The sequence below is a fragment of the Pagrus pagrus genome (assembly GCF_965226575.1).
Source record: "Pagrus pagrus genome assembly, chromosome: 12".
Lineage (NCBI taxonomy): Eukaryota > Metazoa > Chordata > Actinopteri > Spariformes > Sparidae > Pagrus > Pagrus pagrus.
Genome location: NC_140196.1, coordinates 4,725,796 through 4,744,393, shown reverse-complemented (window position 1 = coordinate 4,744,393; position 18,598 = coordinate 4,725,796). Strand labels below are relative to the sequence as shown.

The 18,598-nt window shown below is 43.5% G+C and overlaps 1 protein-coding gene across 2 annotated transcripts in view; it reads right to left on the bottom strand.

Annotated features, from left to right (window-relative positions):
* Positions 1-3,648: 3,648 nt before the first annotated feature.
* LOC311266740 (neuropilin-1a-like) overlaps positions 3,649-18,598 on the bottom strand; it is an 86,034-nt gene continuing 71,084 nt past the window's right edge. The window contains exons 12-18 of one of the 2 annotated variants that reach the window (XM_084369261.1): positions 16,008-16,190; positions 15,409-15,453; positions 10,975-11,112; positions 9,610-9,911; positions 8,991-9,087; positions 8,850-8,894; positions 3,649-7,955 (exon numbers count right to left, since the gene is read on the bottom strand). In XM_084369261.1, coding sequence (XP_084225387.1) covers positions 7,681-7,955; positions 8,850-8,894; positions 8,991-9,087; positions 9,610-9,911; positions 10,975-11,112; positions 15,409-15,453; positions 16,008-16,190 — 1,085 coding nt within the window. In that variant the 3' untranslated portion in view covers positions 3,649-7,680. The remainder of the gene's footprint in view (positions 7,956-8,849; positions 8,895-8,990; positions 9,088-9,609; positions 9,912-10,974; positions 11,113-15,408; positions 15,454-16,007; positions 16,191-18,598) is intronic. The other variant, XM_084369262.1, reaches the window with a different exon arrangement.

The following is an 18,598-nucleotide window of genomic DNA, read 5'->3' as shown; positions in this document are numbered from 1 at the left end:
CTGTGTTTTCAGCTGTGCTGCAGAGAAGTAACCCCTCACCTCCACTTCCTGTGCAAACCCAGAAAGCAGTCTCTGATACAAAATTCACTCTCAGTCATTTGTGATGTCCATGTTGCCCTTTTTCTCGTGCAGAGCAGTTTAAAATAGTTGCTCATCACCTACTTGCATGATGAAGTTCTGGAGCAAACATGATGACAGTATTTACAACAACATCTCCAATTAAACATTATAACAAGATACATTTAACAAAGACAGGTGGATAAGCAAAGACGTGCTGTAATTAGGTGTTCACTTAATGTGATTGGGTGGAAAATCAAAAGAAGAAGCATCAAGCTACATTGGAAATAACAATTTAAGAGCATTGATGCGTCACATTAAAGGAAAGTTTTTTTTAAGACATACACGTGTTGAAAAAGACATTTCCCTCTTTCAGAGTGAAGCAGCAAAGGAAGTAAAAACTGATGTCTACCTAACCCCCCCACATTTAGCTCCTATAATTACTGTAAACTGTGTGATGAATCTGGAGCAGCTGATGAAGATGCTGCCAGCTGGCCACAGACACGTGAAGTCACCAGGTCCATTACACATCTTAACGTCCCCGTACAGGCATCCCGTCACATCCCTGAGGTAATCCGCTCAGGCAGAGTCTGCTGAGTGATCTGTTCCTGTATCAGTTTCAAACACATTCATAACAGGAGACAAACAAAACAAACACAGACAGGTTTCTGATGACCACTGTGCACCGGGCAGCGTTAGTTTCCAGTTTCAGGTATCCTCACCAGTCGTGACACACAAGCTTTACTGCATGTGGGTCCACGTCTTCCAACTAATCTAGCAGATTATCCGCTAAAGGACAAAAAATGAGCCGTAGCTTTCACCTGTTTGTTTTAATCAGAGGTGGAGCAGGTACTCAGATCTTGTACATGAGTAAGAAGAGTAATGAGTGTAGAAAGACTCAAGTAAAAGCATCAAAACATGCTTAAAGTACCAAAAGTGAAAGTACTAATTAAAAGTAAAAGTATGAATCAGAATCATTTATATTATTGAGCTATAAATATTGATGCATTAATGTGCCTGTGGATTAAGTTTTTATCTTAATCTATAATACATCTTCATTTTTTTGTTGATTTTATTTTGTATTGTTAAACTAAATCTGCAAGTAGTATTATATTTGCCTCTGAACTGTAGTGGAATAGATGAATAAAGTAGCAGAAAATGGAAATAATCAAGTTAAGTGCCTCAAAACTGTACTTAAATACAGCACTTGAATAAATGTACTTCTGCACTGGTGTAATCCTGTTGAGTACTTGAGTATTTAAGGATACATACCATGTATTTCAGTAGATAGAGTGCTTCAGTGGTGCAATTTCTCAAGCAAATTTATTTGTAATTAATAATTTTAGCACAAACCAGCTGACGCACAGTAAATAGTGGCCGGTTGATAACTGAAATCTTGATAAAAGGCCCTGATGTGCTCAGTTTAGCGGCAGTGTGCAGAGGCAGGAGGCAGGAAGCAGCAGAGGACTCATGGTGTTGTTCATTATATTTAATGCACATTTACAGTTTAGTCACGCCGCTGTGTTTGCACTGCTTTGTGTCGCCTATCTTCTGTTCTGGTAAATTATTAATAGCTACAAGAGCCGCTCTTACCTCAGGTATTGCTTCATGAACTACAACCTCAGTCTCAGCAGATTGAGAAACACGTCTGATCCAAGACTGTTGCACAGTCCAGTCATTCACGCTTTCTTAAAGTCACTTAAAGTCATTGCAACACAAAAATGAGACAGCGTTGCATGTGAAGGTGGTGGAGTGGCACCAATTTGGGCAGGAAACCCTCATCCAAAGCGAAGCCACATGAGTGAAGCTCACATGAGAGCAGACTGAGCCGAGCTGAGCTGAATTTAATGTAGCTCATAAAACAAATTCACTGAGCTCAGACAGACAGCTTTACGACAAATGTAACACATAGTTTGTGTCTATCATACGGTGCCTTCATACATAAATGTTTCAAGAGGCTTTGCTGCCACTCTGTGGTCAAAGCATGATATGGCACGCAGACAGTAAAGTCATTGCTACACATGAGTCAGTCCACCTTTCAGAGTGAGGTTCGGTTCTGGTGCATGTCAGAGGAGGGTGTCCCAGTGCCACACTTCATACTTATGTATGTATGTAGTGAGGTCACTAATATGTCAACGCAAGAAGTCCGAATTCAGATGATTTTTGAGTGTGTTGACCCACAATGCACCGCACAAAAACAGAGAAACCACCCAAAATATGAAACGAAAGTCTCACTTAATGATGGCTGGATTCCATTTAACTGCTTCAGTTTCAGGGTCCTGGTATTGTGCATGCAAGTATGGGGGCAGTAGACTATCTGGTGTGAATATCATTGGCCTCATGCGGTTCCAACAACAGGCTGTTGACTTTGACCTGCGTGATGCAGGTCCTCTCCTCTTCAGTGGCTGTGTGAAGTTGCTGGATAAAGGCAGGAAGTGGAACACGCGATCCAGAACATCCCAAACATGCTCCACAGCTGACATGTCTGGTGAGTTTATGCAGTGCCATGAAAGAACTGGGATGTGTTTAACTTCCGGGAATTGTGTTAAGATCGTTGCAACACGGCCGTACATTATTATGCTGCAACATGAGGTGATGGCGGTGGATGAATGGCACAACACTGGGTCTCAGGATCTCGTCACAGTATCAGTAAAGACACTGTAATTAATAAAACACAAACATTAAACGCTATAAGTAATAAAATACCAACAGTAGGGTCAAAAAGTCTGAGACCACCAGTCAAAAACACCTCCACTCTGCACCCATCCCAAGCCCAACACCCCCCTCCCCACTACGAACGACAGCACAGGCCCAACAATCTGAAGATAAAAAGCTAAATTCCAGAAAAATGCAAATGCATCCCAGAATACCTCAGCACTCAGGAAGTCCCCCTCTTGCGCCAACGACAGCTTGCATCCGAGCCAGTCCAAGTATGACACAACCCGACATTGTACTGCAGCTGGACAATGAGCCCAAACACCCCGAAGCCTCACAAGACCAAAGAAGACCAAGGAGCCTGAGCTATGAACTTCCCTGAGAGGCTTTCTGACAGTTCTCTGGTCAACCAGTTGTTGAATCAGCTGTCCTGGTGGCCGGTCTCAGATGATCCTGCAGGGGAAGAAACTGGATGTGGAGGTCCTGGGCTACTGTGGTTTGACCTGGTGTGAGGCCATTTGGAGACGGCTTACGGTAATGACATAAACATTCAATCCACAGGCAACAGCTCTGGTGGACGTTCCTGCAGGCAGCATGCCATATGCACGCTCCCTGTGTGATAAAACTGCACCTTTTAGAGCGGCATTTTATTGTGACGAGTACAAGGCACACCTGTGCACTAATCATGCTGTTTAATCAGCATCTTGAAATGCCACGCCTTTGAGGTGAACAGATAATATCTTATATCTGCTTAAACTTTTTCATCCACAGAAAGTTTCAGATCTTTTGACTTCAACTCGTGAAAAATTGGAGCAAAAACAAAAGCGTGTTTATATTTTTTGTCGAGTGCAGACACCAGTAGATGGTTTGTAAATTGTAAATTGAGTGAACTGACCCTTTAAAAACAGGCCATTCCCTCCGAGACAGAACAGAAACACCAGAGCAGCTTTTTTTTTTTATACTTAAAACATTTATTTGATCCAATTCTTTGGAATGTAATAGTCAATGATCAGAGTCTGAGACAACAGAGACGGATGAGTCTGGGTGCTGACCAGAAAGTCAAAGTACAAACAATACTTTTAGTCACTTAAGGCCTCACTGCTTTTCCATTTTTTTTTTTTTATTTTTTTACTTCCTTATGTCCTTTCTAGTTTTTTTCTGGATCTGAGACAGCAAAAAAATTACAGAAGCAGTATTGAAAATAAAACATTTTTTCTTGTCATACAAAGAAAAAAAAGACAAAGAACGAGAACAATGGCACGCACATTAGTGACAAAAAACACAAGGTGATATTATACCAAGTAAATAAAATCGTTACGCTTCGAAGAGACGCATATAAGCTTTTTCCGGGATGAAAAACATCTCTGTAAATTTGTACTTTTCAGAATTATAACATTGTCATCTGAAACCGTGTTAAAAAGAAGCAACAATAACACTGTCCTCTCCTTCCTTCTCTCTCTCTGTCTTTTCATAAATCAACATCATAAACACAGATTTTTTTTTTTTTTAAATATATCAGTGCAACATTTGTTTTCACATCTAGTGCCGCAGCATCCTTCCTTGTCTAAAAAGTGGGGACGGAGATTTACGGATGTCTGGCTGAAAAACGTTAGAAACACATTCTGTCAGGACTGAAATTACATTGCGATACCCATAATCCTCTCTGGTTCTCCTTCCTGTAAGCGCACGCGGTTGATATTTTTGAGGAAAAAACGAAGACAGTTGAAGCTGTGTGATTTCACAAGAGCTGATAATCTGAACAGAGCACCTCGATTTGATTTGAAAACGGTGTCTCTTGATCTGAGCTGAACTGAAGAGGAGGATCTCATCTTAAAGGAAAGAACTGATGCTATTTTCGACTACCGACGGACATTCTCACTTCACGTTTTGAGCTCACACGATGCCACGTAATGCTACATTAAAGAATGGGCAGATTTAACCTCCACACCGCAGCGCAACAGGAACCACAACGGGACAGTCCAGCCCAGTCACCAGGATTAAATGTTGCCATGTAACATTTCTGCAAACCACAGATACATTCACATCTGTACGTGTCATATGAACCATATGGACATTTTTATAATACATGACACATCACGTACATGTTATGTGTTTATGACTGTAGTTTCATTTCAGGAGGTGGAGTTGAAGCGAGTGTTTCAACATTTCTTAAGGTACGGTGGCCCTGAAGGTCAAAACACAACAACATTACAGAAAATGCAACAACATTTCACTAAACAACTACATTTCAGGAAACCAACGGCCACCGGTTGTTGTGTTTTGTAAAACATTGTGTTTTCTGTCATGTTATTGTGTTTTCAGAAACTTTATGTTTTACGAAACATCGTGTTTTGTGAAATGTTACACCCTTTTCTGAAATGCTGTTGTGCTTTGACCTTCAGGGCCGCCGTACCAAGGAGACCTCGGGACGACCTCTGGCCGTGTTTCTTCTCCTGACCCTAATCAAGTGGTTTTTGTGCCCAAACCTAATCGAACCACCAGCACAGCGTTGTTGCAACATAAAATAAAGAAATGTGAAGCTTCAACACATCCGTGGTTTGCAGAAATGTACATCACAATCATTCATTCTCGCGATCGGGTCGACCAGCACTAACCTGCTTAATGGCTTTTAAATCTTTGTCTGTAATTTCAAGACTGTCAAAACTAAATCCTCCCACCTAATCTGTACAGCGCTATGAGCAAGTGACCAGTATCACAACACATTTAGCTACAAAAGCTTAAACACAACAAAGCAGTTAATATTAGTACAGTATTTATAAGGCTCGTCCTTTTCAGTTTTTAACTAGCTTTTCACTGAAAAATACCCAGATATTAAAAAAAAAGGAACCAATCCATGTAAACTGATTTTGATCCAGGATCTGACGTCCTCACAGGGAGGACGTCTCAGAGGGCACTGATCGCTGTAGATTACAGGAAATAAGATGCTTCTGTAATGATGACGGTGAAGAAAATGCTAACTGAGCTGCTGCAGAGTCCCACAGACACAAAAATAATGAAGAGACACTCAAACAAAACAAATGAACTTATTTAAAATCCAATTTCCCCTCCATCTTTTACAATAACGTTAATGAGCCCTATGACTTTACGAGGCAGGTCTGTTGGGTCTCTGCTCTGATTAGCTTGTAAACTCATCTTTGTTATGAAAGTGAGACTGAATCGTGTGTGTTACGTCCGGGCCACCGTAGCTCAAAGGGAAAATGGACATGTGAGGCAAGATTCGGACGGTACGATCGGCTGCAGTCGGGGTTGTTCAACAGCGTTTTTGCTCCATTAAAAAGAACCTTCCTCTGATAGTCAACACAGGAAATAAACACAGTACAGCATTGTCATGGCAAACATTGAATCCTGCTTTTTTCAGTCAAGACAGTCAGCATTCAGAGCCTCCACGGAGAGAAGCGCTCCAAGTCTCTCTGACGGACTGCTGGACACACTTCTGTTTCAAGGTTTCACAGTCATTTCGTGCGCCAGCGAGGAAAATGTCAGCAGTGATATAAAAACATCCAAATCCTGATGATCCGTCCTCGACATGCCGTAGTCATATTAGCGGGTGCTGAGGTTGTCCGTGTTACCCTGTACAAAAAACCATCACTTCCCATGAGGCATCTCTGAGGCGTTTCTCCTTAATCTCAAAAAGCCGATTCCCGTCGTTGTAAAAACCTTCACGTTCCCAGAGCACGAAACAGAAAGCAGACAATGACGAAACTGACAAAATGGCAACCGGGAACACAAACAGCAGTGCGGTGCTGCCGTCTGCTAAAACTCTGTACATTGTCTGAATTTTGGAGTTTGATTTCGACATAGAAAGGATACTGCGGCACTGTTGTGTGTCTTTTTCTATAGAAAAGGGCGCTCAAATATATTAAAACCTATGTACAATATGTTGGATGTGTCATGTGCCATGAAAACGAGGCATTCAGGGCTCCTACACGTTTTTCCCCATTCTGAAACTCTGTAGTCTTTCCAAAGCTTTCCAAAACCTAAACGTGAAAAAAACCCGACTGTCATCAAGGCAAGAGGATCTTCAGATCTACACCAACACACGTGTTTATCTGACAGTACACTACAACACTACACATGTGTAGTACTTCAACCACAATCTGGAAAAAGTATGCGGTATACTTTTTCCCGCAAGTTTGTGTAGGAACCCTGGACGGACCGCCAGCCGATGAGAAAAAAAAACAAGGCAACAGAAAAACTGGAGGAAAAAAAAAAAAGGCACTGTCGGAACTAGACACGGGTCACGATGGTACCCGCCTTCACACACACACACACACACACACACATGCAGACACACACTCACACACACACACACACAAAGAAAGATGCTTTCGCTTCATGTATATAGATAAACACGAGTGTACGACCACACGGCGAGACACATACACACCTTAAATGCAGATGTATATGAATGTGACACATGTACACACACTCTCACGCACACACACACACACACACACACACACACACACACACAGGGACAGATGGACCAGCTAAAGAGCCAGATATCAGAATAGCGATTTTTCACAAACTCCACTCTCTCTGTGAAATTATGACATCTGAAAAAAAGGCAACAAAAACAAACAAACAAACAAAAAAATCAAATCTTATCTTTCCATAAAAGTACACAAACAATACTTTCATCTGAATTGGTCTCAACACCAGCATGTGATTACATGAAATCAACAAAGCACGCCGAAAAACAAATAGAATCCTTAGTTTTCTTCTTCTTCTTCTTTTTTTTTTGCTGTACAGATTCTTTATACACAGTGCCCCCTGCAGGTCAGTCCCTTCCACTGCCGCTCCTGAGAAAAAAAATTACATTGGCTCACTTTCAGCCCACCCTGCCGTCCCATTGGTGGCCTCAGCCCCGTGTTCCTCCCGCTTGATTGGCTGCAATCAACGTGTCCCTTTTGCGGAGCGTTCGCGGCCCCGTCTACTCTTTCCCGCTCACGCCTCCGAGTAGTTAGTCTGTCCGTTCATCTTGTCCTTCTTTAGCTTCACGCCGTCCACCAGCTCAAAGTTATAGTTCTCCAGGGCGGATAAGTTCCTGTCCGTCATGCTGCCCTGCGAGCAGGCGCAGTACAGGACCACGCCGCAGATGGCGCCCAGGAAGACACCCAGCGCGGACATGGCGATGATGGTGATGAGGATGGGGTCCAGGGTCTTCAGCATGTTGCCGGGGCCGCCGAGCTCGCTGCTGTCCTGCGAGAGGGAGTCCATCGCTGCGAGACAGAGAGAGAGATGAGATGTGATCACAGGCCAACAAGAGCAAAGTGGTGGTTTGTACATGTTCTGGATCATAAAGTACAAAAGGCAGCCTCTTCCAGACATGACCAAACTTTTTTCCTCTCACAAACGACCCTGTCTTTTACTGTTTGTCGTCTGGGTTTGATTTTCCCCACATTATAACTTGTGAATGTTTCTGGACTCAGCCTCTTAAGTCTTGGATGTCAGATCGTCTGTGAACGCACCGCCAAAGAACAGGCTTCAACGCAGACGCTCCTCACAGTCACAACTGCTTTAATATAACTTGTACAGACGTTAGAGGAGACGTTTACGGTCATTACTGAACGTGTTGTTAATGTTAATGTGCTAACACTTTTAGCTTAGCAGCAACAGTGAAGATTACCGCTTAAAAAAGGGTGTAAATAGCGTCTTTTCAAATCAATCTGGGGTCTCGGGGCTTCCAGAGACTTGAATTACGTCTTTTCTGCATTTTAAAACAAGTCCCCATCGACTGCAGTTGTTTAGACGAATGCTTCAACACTGTTTTGCCTCGCCTGACTGTCCATCGTGATGGGGGTGAGAAGATAATGACTGAATTCTCATTTTTGGATGAGTTTTTCCTTTAAGGTCAAAAGTTAAAATGAGTACTGAAATGTGGAAAAAGGTGGGAACAACTGGCTGCCTGAAAGACGGGAAATCGTTACAAAATGCTTTGGAAAACAGGTTTCAGAGAATATTAAGTATTAATTTTAACATTCAGGTCATTTTGCACAGAAACGTCACTCTGTAGAGGCAAAGAAAGTCTGTGGAGACGTGTCCACTGAGTCCGTGCAACCAGAATGAACTTATCGACGCTGTAATGACATAACTGGAGTCGGGACTGTACTTACGTAGGATGATGATCTCGGTTGGAGGAGACGTAGGAGCTTCTGGATCTGGAGGAGAAAACAAACAGCCTCCGTTAGATTAAACTCAGAGCTAGTAAGTACAAATCTGGGGTGGTAAGTGAGTTATAACAATTCAATACTCACCCTTGCAGTCCTCAGCACGGAGCCCATCCATGATCTGGATGTTGTCCACAGCTATGTGACCTGCGCTGCGTCTGTCTGCGACGCCCTCCACGACCACCTGCGAGTAACAACACACGGTCAGTCAGCACGTTCATTCAACAGGAGCTTAAACTCGTCATAAAACCCCAAAAAATGATCTTTAAAGGTTTATTTAAAGGTTAAATATATTGAATAGACACACTTATGCCTTTAAAATAACTTATTCGTGGAAGTGAAGCTCAACTTGCATCATCAAGCTCATCCTGTTCAGAGTCAAGGAGGCTGGAGTCTATCCCAGCATGCATTGTGCCAGAGGCATCATACGGTTTCCTGTTTCTGAAATTCCAACTAACTTGCGTGTTAATCGACTGTGGGAGGGAAATGAAGCACCTAAAGTCCAGCTGAAACCTTCTGTGCTTGTTACTCAGTGCTTTTCTGTTCATTTATTTTCCTCTAATGCTTGTGGAGGCTTTACAGAAGATGTTTGTCAGTTTTTGTTTAGATAACAGCACATAAAAGTCATTTTTATCCTATAAAAGGACAAAAAAATAAAGGATAAGTGTTCATATGATTTAAAGACATCTCCAGGACTCTGTGTTACCTCATATGAGACACTGGAGTGTGGCAGTAGGACCCGTCCCTCCCTCCAGCGGCTGCCCTGGTGTCCGCTGACGGTCCACAGGATCTGGCCCACCTCCGCCTCCTTCCTCTGCTTGATGTGAAGCGCCCCCGCGTGCTCCCCGAACATGTGATACCAGAAGGACATGCACAGGTCGGCGTCCGGCGTGGTGATGAGCGGGCTGACCAGCGTCGCCACCTTCTCCTTGTCGTCATCGTCCTCTCCGGTTTTACTCGGGGTGTCGTCGTCACTCAGCTGCATGTAGATGAAGTTCCCCGGTCCTCCTGCAGGGGGCGGCAGAAGACAAGGTAAGATGCATTGAAGGGCTCGTTGAAACACATCACTGCACATGTGTTGACAAGTGACAGCTGATGATTTCAAAATAAGACCTTAAAGATTATTAAAAACACAGTCAGGGATGCTGGCGGTGAGCATTGTTTGGAGCTCGACTAACTCCCAGAGACATCAAATCCACAGACTTCAGAGGGTTTTCCGGTGAAAAACAAAGGACTCAATATCAGCACGCTTCAGCAGGAGATATGACTCGACATCACAGCGGGCTCATTTTTTACCTGTGATCTGGTTAAGTCAAGAAATCAAGGTGAAACCATTCATTTCAGAGCGGCTGCTGCTGCTGCTGCTGTCTGCTCAAAAAACATCCATCACAGGAGGTTTGAATGGAGAGAAGGCCAGAGAGCAGAGGCACGCTGATAAATCTGAGAGCTGGACTCTTTTGAAAAAGTCGAGCTTTTCAAGGCCGTCTATTCATTTTCAAAAAGAGGATCAAAGCGCCTGTAGGTTCTGTTCAGTTCTATCAGTGCCGAGACTTATATATATATACATATATAAATACATCTTGCCTCAGTTTTTCCTGCAAAACGCTCTCTTGTCAGAATGATTCTGGCTTTATTTAGCTATATTTATACTCACAACTACCCCAGTCAGAATGAATGTTACTTATATATATATTCAGTGTTGATGCCTCGAGGAAATCCCATCAATAAGGAAACACTATGGATCTATGTCTTTACCCCGAACATGCTGAACATAACACCACAACTTTGTCATAGTTTTCCGCGTTCACTAACTCTTTGTCCTTCAGAATAAGGCTGTGCGTCCGACGGGAGTTTCTTATTACATCGTAGGCATCTTTTCCTCATTTTTTAAAAGAAGAGGCACTGTTGTGAATTCCCAGCAGCACAGACTGTAGCTGTGTGTTATTTAAAGCGTACAGTATTTAAAAATATTCCATCCTCTGGCAAAAGACTTTCACCAGCTGCATAGTAACAAGAAGAGCCAGCTGTCGAGCTGCTGGTTCAAACACGAAGGTGAACGCGCGGCTCCTACCTGTGTGGTCGAGGGTCGGGCCTCTGTGCACGGAGGGAGCCCCGTTGGTCTGGATGAGCCACTCGGCGTCCGTCCCGGTCTCTCCGGTCCAGCCGCAGAAAGACGAGAAGTCAAAGTTGCAGGCGAACCAGACGTACGCTGCGGCGGAGAGGAGAGAGCAGATGGAGGGAGGGTTTAATGATAAAGGAGGATTTCACTGTCGTGTTACATGAGCTGAACTCTGAGGAGATAAGGATCAGAGCTGAAAGTCTTCTAACAGATAGATTATCAGTTAATATTTCCATTATTTTTTCAATTAGAAGATCACACCCGTCGCAAGATACCAGAGCTCAAAGCTTTATCTTCTAGTTTCTCATTTTATATGAACAACATTTAAAACCACAGAGGGATTCAGCTTATAACGACATGAGTAGAGAAAAGCTACAATCCCTTCCTCAACTTTATTTTGTCCCATTTCCTCCAGAGTGTCTCCTCCGAAACAAACTGTCCCATCAGGACCTGCTTCTGCTTCGACCCAGAACACAATCCCTCACTGGCTTCCCTTTCATCGCTAATTGCTTTAGCACAATTATCTCATGAAGAGTGGCTGGGGATGGACGTCTTACTGGGAATCACCACAGTGTTTCCCAGTAAGGTCTTTTGTGCAAGAAAAGTGAGAAGCCTTTCTTTAAATTCGACAACAGACGGTCGATTATTGAGTCTCATCTGACAAATTTCCTGACTTCCCAAAACCCACAATCTGACCATCACAACCAACTTAAAGGTCCAGTGTGTGGGTTTTAGTGACATCTAGCGGTGAGCTTGCAGATGGCAACCTGATCTCACCCTCGTCTACAGTGGCTGCTAAAAGTGCGACCAAATGCAAAATCTGACATCTTAATTTTATGCTAAAAAACACAAAAATAAGAGTGAGGGATCTCTCTCTAGAGCCAGGTCCCCTACAGTGACCGCTACCGACCTCCGGCTCCAGAGAGGGAAACCCTCGCCTCCCCTACGTTGGCCGCTAACAATTTTGCTTTTGCATTTTTTCGCTAAGAAAGCAAATACTAAGGGTCAGGGTGAGGGATCCCTCTCTAGAGTAAGAGTCCTTTACCGTGACAGCTAGAAATAAGGTTACAGGCGTAATTGATAAAGTGATTGGGAAATGATTCAATTTCAAGAATGCTCATCCCTTCATGGTTGGGTTTTGAATTTATGTCAACTTAAAGCAAAGCATCATGGGATGAGACTCAATAATCAACCGTGAGGGCTTGGTTTGTCCGTTCTGAGCTACCATAGAAACAGGGTGTTGCAACATGGCGGCCTCCCTGGAAGAGGACCTGCTCCCTCTGTCGATATAAAAGGGCCATCATCCCACGGTGACAAAACCCAATTCCTATTTTCAGGTGATTATATACTGATGAAAACATAATTACAAATATTATACTCCTTTTCTGCCAATAGATCCCCCTTAATCCTACAGACTGACCCTTTAATGCTGCAACTGGCCACCTGTGCTCTTGTATGTTCCTGTAAAACTGTCCAGCAAGCCAGTCAAATGTTGTCGAACATATTAGCTGCTATGTTTGCGACTGATTCTCAGTTCACTGGCTAAAAACCACAATCATGCACGTGTTCACCCACTAAACCGGCTGCAGTTTAGAGGAGAATAGGAAGAAGCAAAACTGCAGCTCTTGTAACATCAATATTACAAAGCCGTTCCTGCTGTACTGTACACTCAGTGTAAATTGTGTAGCTTGTGGAAAACATATCCGACCAAACATGAGAGCTCGTGCAGATGGAATTGGGCGAGAAACGACAGAGAGACGTTTGTAACTGTAAACGTGGTGAAGAGCTGCGGGGCACTTTTCCTCTCCGCAGCCTCGGCGGAGCACAGGAACCGAGACGTCAGCGCCGATAGAAAACAGCGCCAACACGTACATATGTTTGGGATCAGGACATCAGGACAGAGGGAGAGGAAAAGAGAGGAGGAATGGAGGGACCTTCCAGAGAGAAAGGCGTGGTGCCACCAACGTGCTGCAGGATGTGGCTCCTGAACAAAAACCCCAAGCACGAAAAAAAAAAAACCCCTCCACATTTCCCTGCCTGCGTTCTGCCTGTGCCAGCAGTCGACTGGCGGCGGCGGTTCACCGCAGCATCCAACAGAGAACGCAGGAGTCTCTGAACACTGGACATGTTGTTTCTGAGAGGCTAATAGGATGCAGAGACGAGACTGTGGAGCCGGTAACCCTCCTCCAACCCCGAGCTGTCTTCACGCGATGCTTCGACTCGGCTAATTGAGACCCAAGAGGGCTTTATTCTCTCTCTTACCTTCACTCTGCCTACCTCTTCATTCGTCTCACCCTCCTCCTTTCTGTCTATTCATTCCTCCTGCTTGCCCTCTCTCTCTCTCTCTCTCTCTGCTCCTATTTTTCTACCTTTCTGCCGATTTATCCCTCCTCGTCTCCCGTTGGCAGTTTACTCACAGATGAATTGAATTTGGTGTATTCACGAGGGGGGATGATGAACTGTGACACCGGATCTGAGATGCCCGCGCAGAAATAAAGCAAAGTGAAACAAAAACACAGCGCTGCGTTTGGATCTGCAGTCGGGCTCGATATGGTGTATTATAATGCATTCATGATGCTTTATGACTGCGCTCATAAAAACACACTATACTTTCTGATGCACCATAAAATATTTAAGACGTGTCTTAAAGTGAGTTATAGGTTTAAGTGTCTTACGGATGCTCTTAACTTGATATAAAATAGAGGTTCACTGATGGGGTTTCTTATGCGTGACGACTGCCACGCTCAGCTACACACACCTCAACAATCGTCTGTAGGAGGCAGTCACAGTAAGTAGTCCTCGAAGGCACATTTAGCAGCTGGAAGAAGACAGCATTTCACTGATGGTCAAATTTTTACAAATATAGTGAATAGGACCGATATAGGCCACTTCTTCACACCTGTGAAGAAACTCCCCCAGACTCCCTTAAGAAATCGCTAAATTTTGTGAGTTGTTGCGTGAGGGGAAACTTTATAACGTTGTGAAACTCTTTCTGCAACAAATTCTCAACTATTTGAGCCTTCTCGTTAATTCGGCAAACGTTATACATAAAGATAATTCATATTACTCGAGATGTACGTGGAGACAAACATTACAGTCAGGTGGGAACCGATGGGCGTGAAGCTGTCCACTTGTGATCGGATCGCTCAGGACTCAGGTCAGCCTCTTTGATTGATGTAATTGCTGGAAAACACTTAAACTTATAATGCATTATAGGTCACAGCTGTATTTCTTTATGACTGTTGTTATAGTGCATCAGAAAGCATAATGTGTTTTTTATGGGTGTCATCGTTAAGCGTTATTCATGCATGATTAATGCGCTGTGAATGTCCCCGCTGTCGATGTGGTCTCCATAGAGAGTGTTACTGAATTCACGGAGTCATCATGAGTTTGAAACTGAAACGTCCTTCAGCTACATGAATTATGTTTCATTTTTTAGGCTTTTGTCTAGTTTTCTTCATGAAATATTGATTCTCTTCACTTCATTAGACTCTTTAGTTGAATGCTCACAATCAAGGCCTGTGAAGAGCAGCTGCAGGCAGACATTGATTTGTTTTAAGGGGTCAAAAAGTGAAAAAACGTTGTTCATTGCTGCTATAGTTCAGTCTGAGTCGTGAGCATCATAAAACAATGCAGCCACATTTTGTTCACCATGTAGAGCACGACGTAAGCAAAATAACCCTTTGTCTTTTGACAAACCGCCAGAGTTTTATCGCTTTAACGGCGAGAACGAGAGATTTGTGTCATACTCTTTACTTTGTTTCTTTCTCTTCACATCTCACTTTCACTGAATCACGTTCTCCCCTCCCGTCTAATGTTTGTTTCTCTGCCTTGTTTGGTTTCTGTTTATCTCTCTTTCTACTTTTCTGTCCTCTCCTTGTGATTCAATTGGGTTCACGAGCGCGGTCGATGGAAATATCATCATCTGAAAGAAAAAATGCAGATGCATTTCAGAACAGATCTATCAACGTTTCTCTCTGCAGTCCAGTCGTGTCAGGGCCGGGCCGGCGCTGTGCTAAAGTCTCATTTGTGAACTGGGGCGAAGAAAAAGCCATTTACTCCCATGAAAGTCGGTTTCATTGTTCTCTGTGACTGCGGCCGGTACTGTTGGAGACATGAGTGATGGGACCGCTGGCTGAATTAATGCACTGATCTGGCAACCCTGAAGCGGCACATTTATTTGTACATCCGCTTGTAAAACTTCAACTTGGCTTTTAAAGTTTAGAGGAGAGAAGAGAAGGATGTAAGACAGAGTGGCCACGTAGAGGAAGAGAAAAGATAAAGCAAATGGAAAAAAGCAGAACAGGAAGGCGAGGAGATCAGAAGAGAGGAGACGAGTGAATGAAAGATGAGACGAGTAAACAGGGAAGCAGATTGCGGCCTCACCTGGCATTAAGTCCATGATGGGGTCGACCGCCGTGGCGCCTCCTGCTAGAGACAGATGGGACAGTCAGAGAGGGGTCAAAGGTCGGGTGGTTTCGCTCTCACCCACACAGATGCCGACACGTTCTCAACACACCTCCGTCGACGAGAAATCAGTTCAAAGCTTCGCAACTCGGGAGATAATACAAATTCAGGAAATCCACAGGAGGCAGGTTTTTCTGAGAAAATCTTTACTTTCTAAGTTCTCACAGGAAAACAGGGGCGATGATTTTTAATATGTGTGAAAGTAAAAGGAGAATTTTTAAAGACATTTCAGGAAACTGGAAAGAGAAAGATGAGGGAGAATTTTTCATGTTCTTAGTCCAATAAGTTTCTGTTCCTTCCCTCAAAATCATGAAGTACCATCATTTTCGACATGAAAGCGTCGAGTGCTCCAGGATGGAAAAGGAGAAAAGCATGCAAGAGCGCTTAATCTAATATCACAAGTCTACACGGAGACTTACTGAAATTATTCTACTTTTTGAAACTTAGTTTTGGGGAGTGCTACATAAATAAATCATGAATACAGACGATAGGGAAGGGAACTTTTCCTGAAGGTTTACCTGTAACCGTGTCGTAGTCATCGGGGGCCACGGTCTCGCCACCGCAGTCCTGTTGACCTTCCTCGCAGTCTGAAGTCGGCGTCGAGCCGGGGACGGTGATCGGCGCCGTGGTGGTCGCGCCAAACGTGGTCATGGGAAGCGTGGAGGCAATGGGCGTGGTGGGAGGTGCTGTAGTTGTAATGTCTGCAGGGATAGAAGACAGTGTCAACATAAATTTAGATTCGATTTTCTATTTGCACGTTAGATTTCTTGCTCTGATCAATAAAGAAAGACGTTAAGCAGCTGTTTGAACACACTGTTTCCTCTGATTTCATCTTTTACACTAGATTTATGAAAGAAGACAACATTTTACTGCGGGTAAACATGTCAGATTTAACAAATACGGTAAATGGGACCAATACGGGCGACTTCTTTGACGGCCATGTAAAAAGTCACCAGACTCCCTTTAAAAATCGGAAAATTTTGTAAGTAGTTACATCAGGAGAGACGTTGTAAACTTTGTGAAATGCTGTCTCAACAAATTCTTAACTATTTGAGGCCTCTTATTAATTCGGCATACATTATACATGTGAAGATGGATACACAATCACATTAGATTTCTTGCACAATGCTGTCACACGTCTATAGTCTGTAACTGATGGTCTTTTCCACTTTAAGAACTTTTTCCAGGAAGTGAATTAACTTTTTGAAGCTCAGGAACTTTACTTCCCTTTCCACTGATGACACCAGGATCTAAAATGAGTCATGCCCCCCTCGAAAAGTCCCTGCTGAGGGAAAACAGGGATGGTTTGGGAACTGAATGGGCAGAGCGAGCTGCCTTAAATGTCATCGACTGAGTGAAGTGAAGAAAGAGATACGAAACTTAAGAAACAAGAGAAAGGAGCCGAGCTGCTTTGATAACAGTCGTCTTCAGTGAGCTCTCTCTGTGTCTTTGTCGTATTACATGCGGTCTAATAAACCTGATCTTCACAGCTTCTAAACTGTGATGAAGGCGCAAACAGGAACAAGCAAAAGGAACTTTTCATTTCCTGATTATATTTAAAAATAACAGCTGAGCTGATATCTGTTAATGTGACGACAGGTGTTAAACGGGCAAAGTGTTGCAGGAAAGATGTCTCCAGCACAGCTGTTGCTTTTTAAATACATTATCAGTGGTTAACCTGATCTCCACAGCTGCTAAGAGTTGGTAAAAAACAACACCAGCGGCCTAAAACGGGCAACAAGTAGCACCACATTGGCAGAAAAGGTGAGACAGGGCATCAAAGCAGCGCTGAAATCACAGAGAGAGGAGGGATCACCACAACACAAAGTTAAATTCAAGCTTTGTAATAGCATTTGAAGCCTAACAAGACCTTTGGCTTTGCATTATTTATGCATGAGATATTAGCTTGAACACCAGACACTCTCGCTGACAACTCAAGTGTTTTTTCTGAAGATTGAAGAGCCGACACTCTTGTTTCCCATCAAGGCCCAAAGTGATAACGACAGAAACTCTTGTATCTTGTTAAATTCCACCATACAGCCCATGTCTGGGCGATGTGTTTTTATGGAAATGAAGCAAATTGAACTTGAATTAGCATATGTAGGCTATGTAAAAATCACAGATGGCGCGCATGTAATTAAACTTTGTAAGGAAACGTGTTCGCAAGCGTTTTTGAGTGGGATGGAGGTTCGCTCTCGCAGCAGCGTGCATGTAACTGGATGATTTAACTCGAAGCTCGAAAGCAGCATCAGCAGCGACCAAAAAAAAACCCCTGATTAAACTGCTGAGACCAATCTGCAGGCGTATTGTGAGCTTGTTAGTTTCTCTTGTGTTTCCCTGAGATCCAGTTGGCGTCTCGATGTTTTGGTGGAAAACAGGAAGAGACTTGGAAACAGTGTTTTGAGGGGGAGAGTCCCAGCGAACCGCTCGTCAAGTGATCTCACGTCTATCGCCTGATATTAGAAGTGCTTTTAATATCAACTGTAGCACGTTTTCATCACTCGGTGGTGTGACATCAGCTTGTTTGGCTGTTGAGAGCACTTGAGGACAAAGCTTTGTCATTATGCGCATTAATGAAGAGATAAACAGCATCAACGAGCATTAAGGGATGAGAAAGATATGATTTGGATAATTTGACATGACGTGTTTGAGTATATATACATCTATTTGTCTTTTCTGTCTTTGTTTCCCCACTTTTTGCTCTCACTCCTTTAAAATTCATTCATCCACCTGAATGTCCAGCTTGTTCTCAGTCCCAGTGGGTCAAATACAGTGACCTGGTCAATCGACCAACAGTTTGACACCCCTCTCGTGCATTGGTATAAAGAGCACGAAAAGTCGCAGTTGAGGGGTAGTTGGGTGGGTCGTACGCAGGACTTCCACCTAAGAGACTGGGCTTTGTGTCCCAAGTGTGACCAAGTGTCAACATTGATCTGTTTTTAAGTTATGTTGCATAAGTTAGCTGCTGTTACTGCTGCTACTACGTGCTGTTTAAATGCAAAACAACTTGTTTTTGGCGTCCATGTCGTCTCCACATTCGAAGTCGGACTTCCCAGGGGAAATGGGAGCACCTGAATGCAGCATTAACATGTCATTATATGCTTTATTT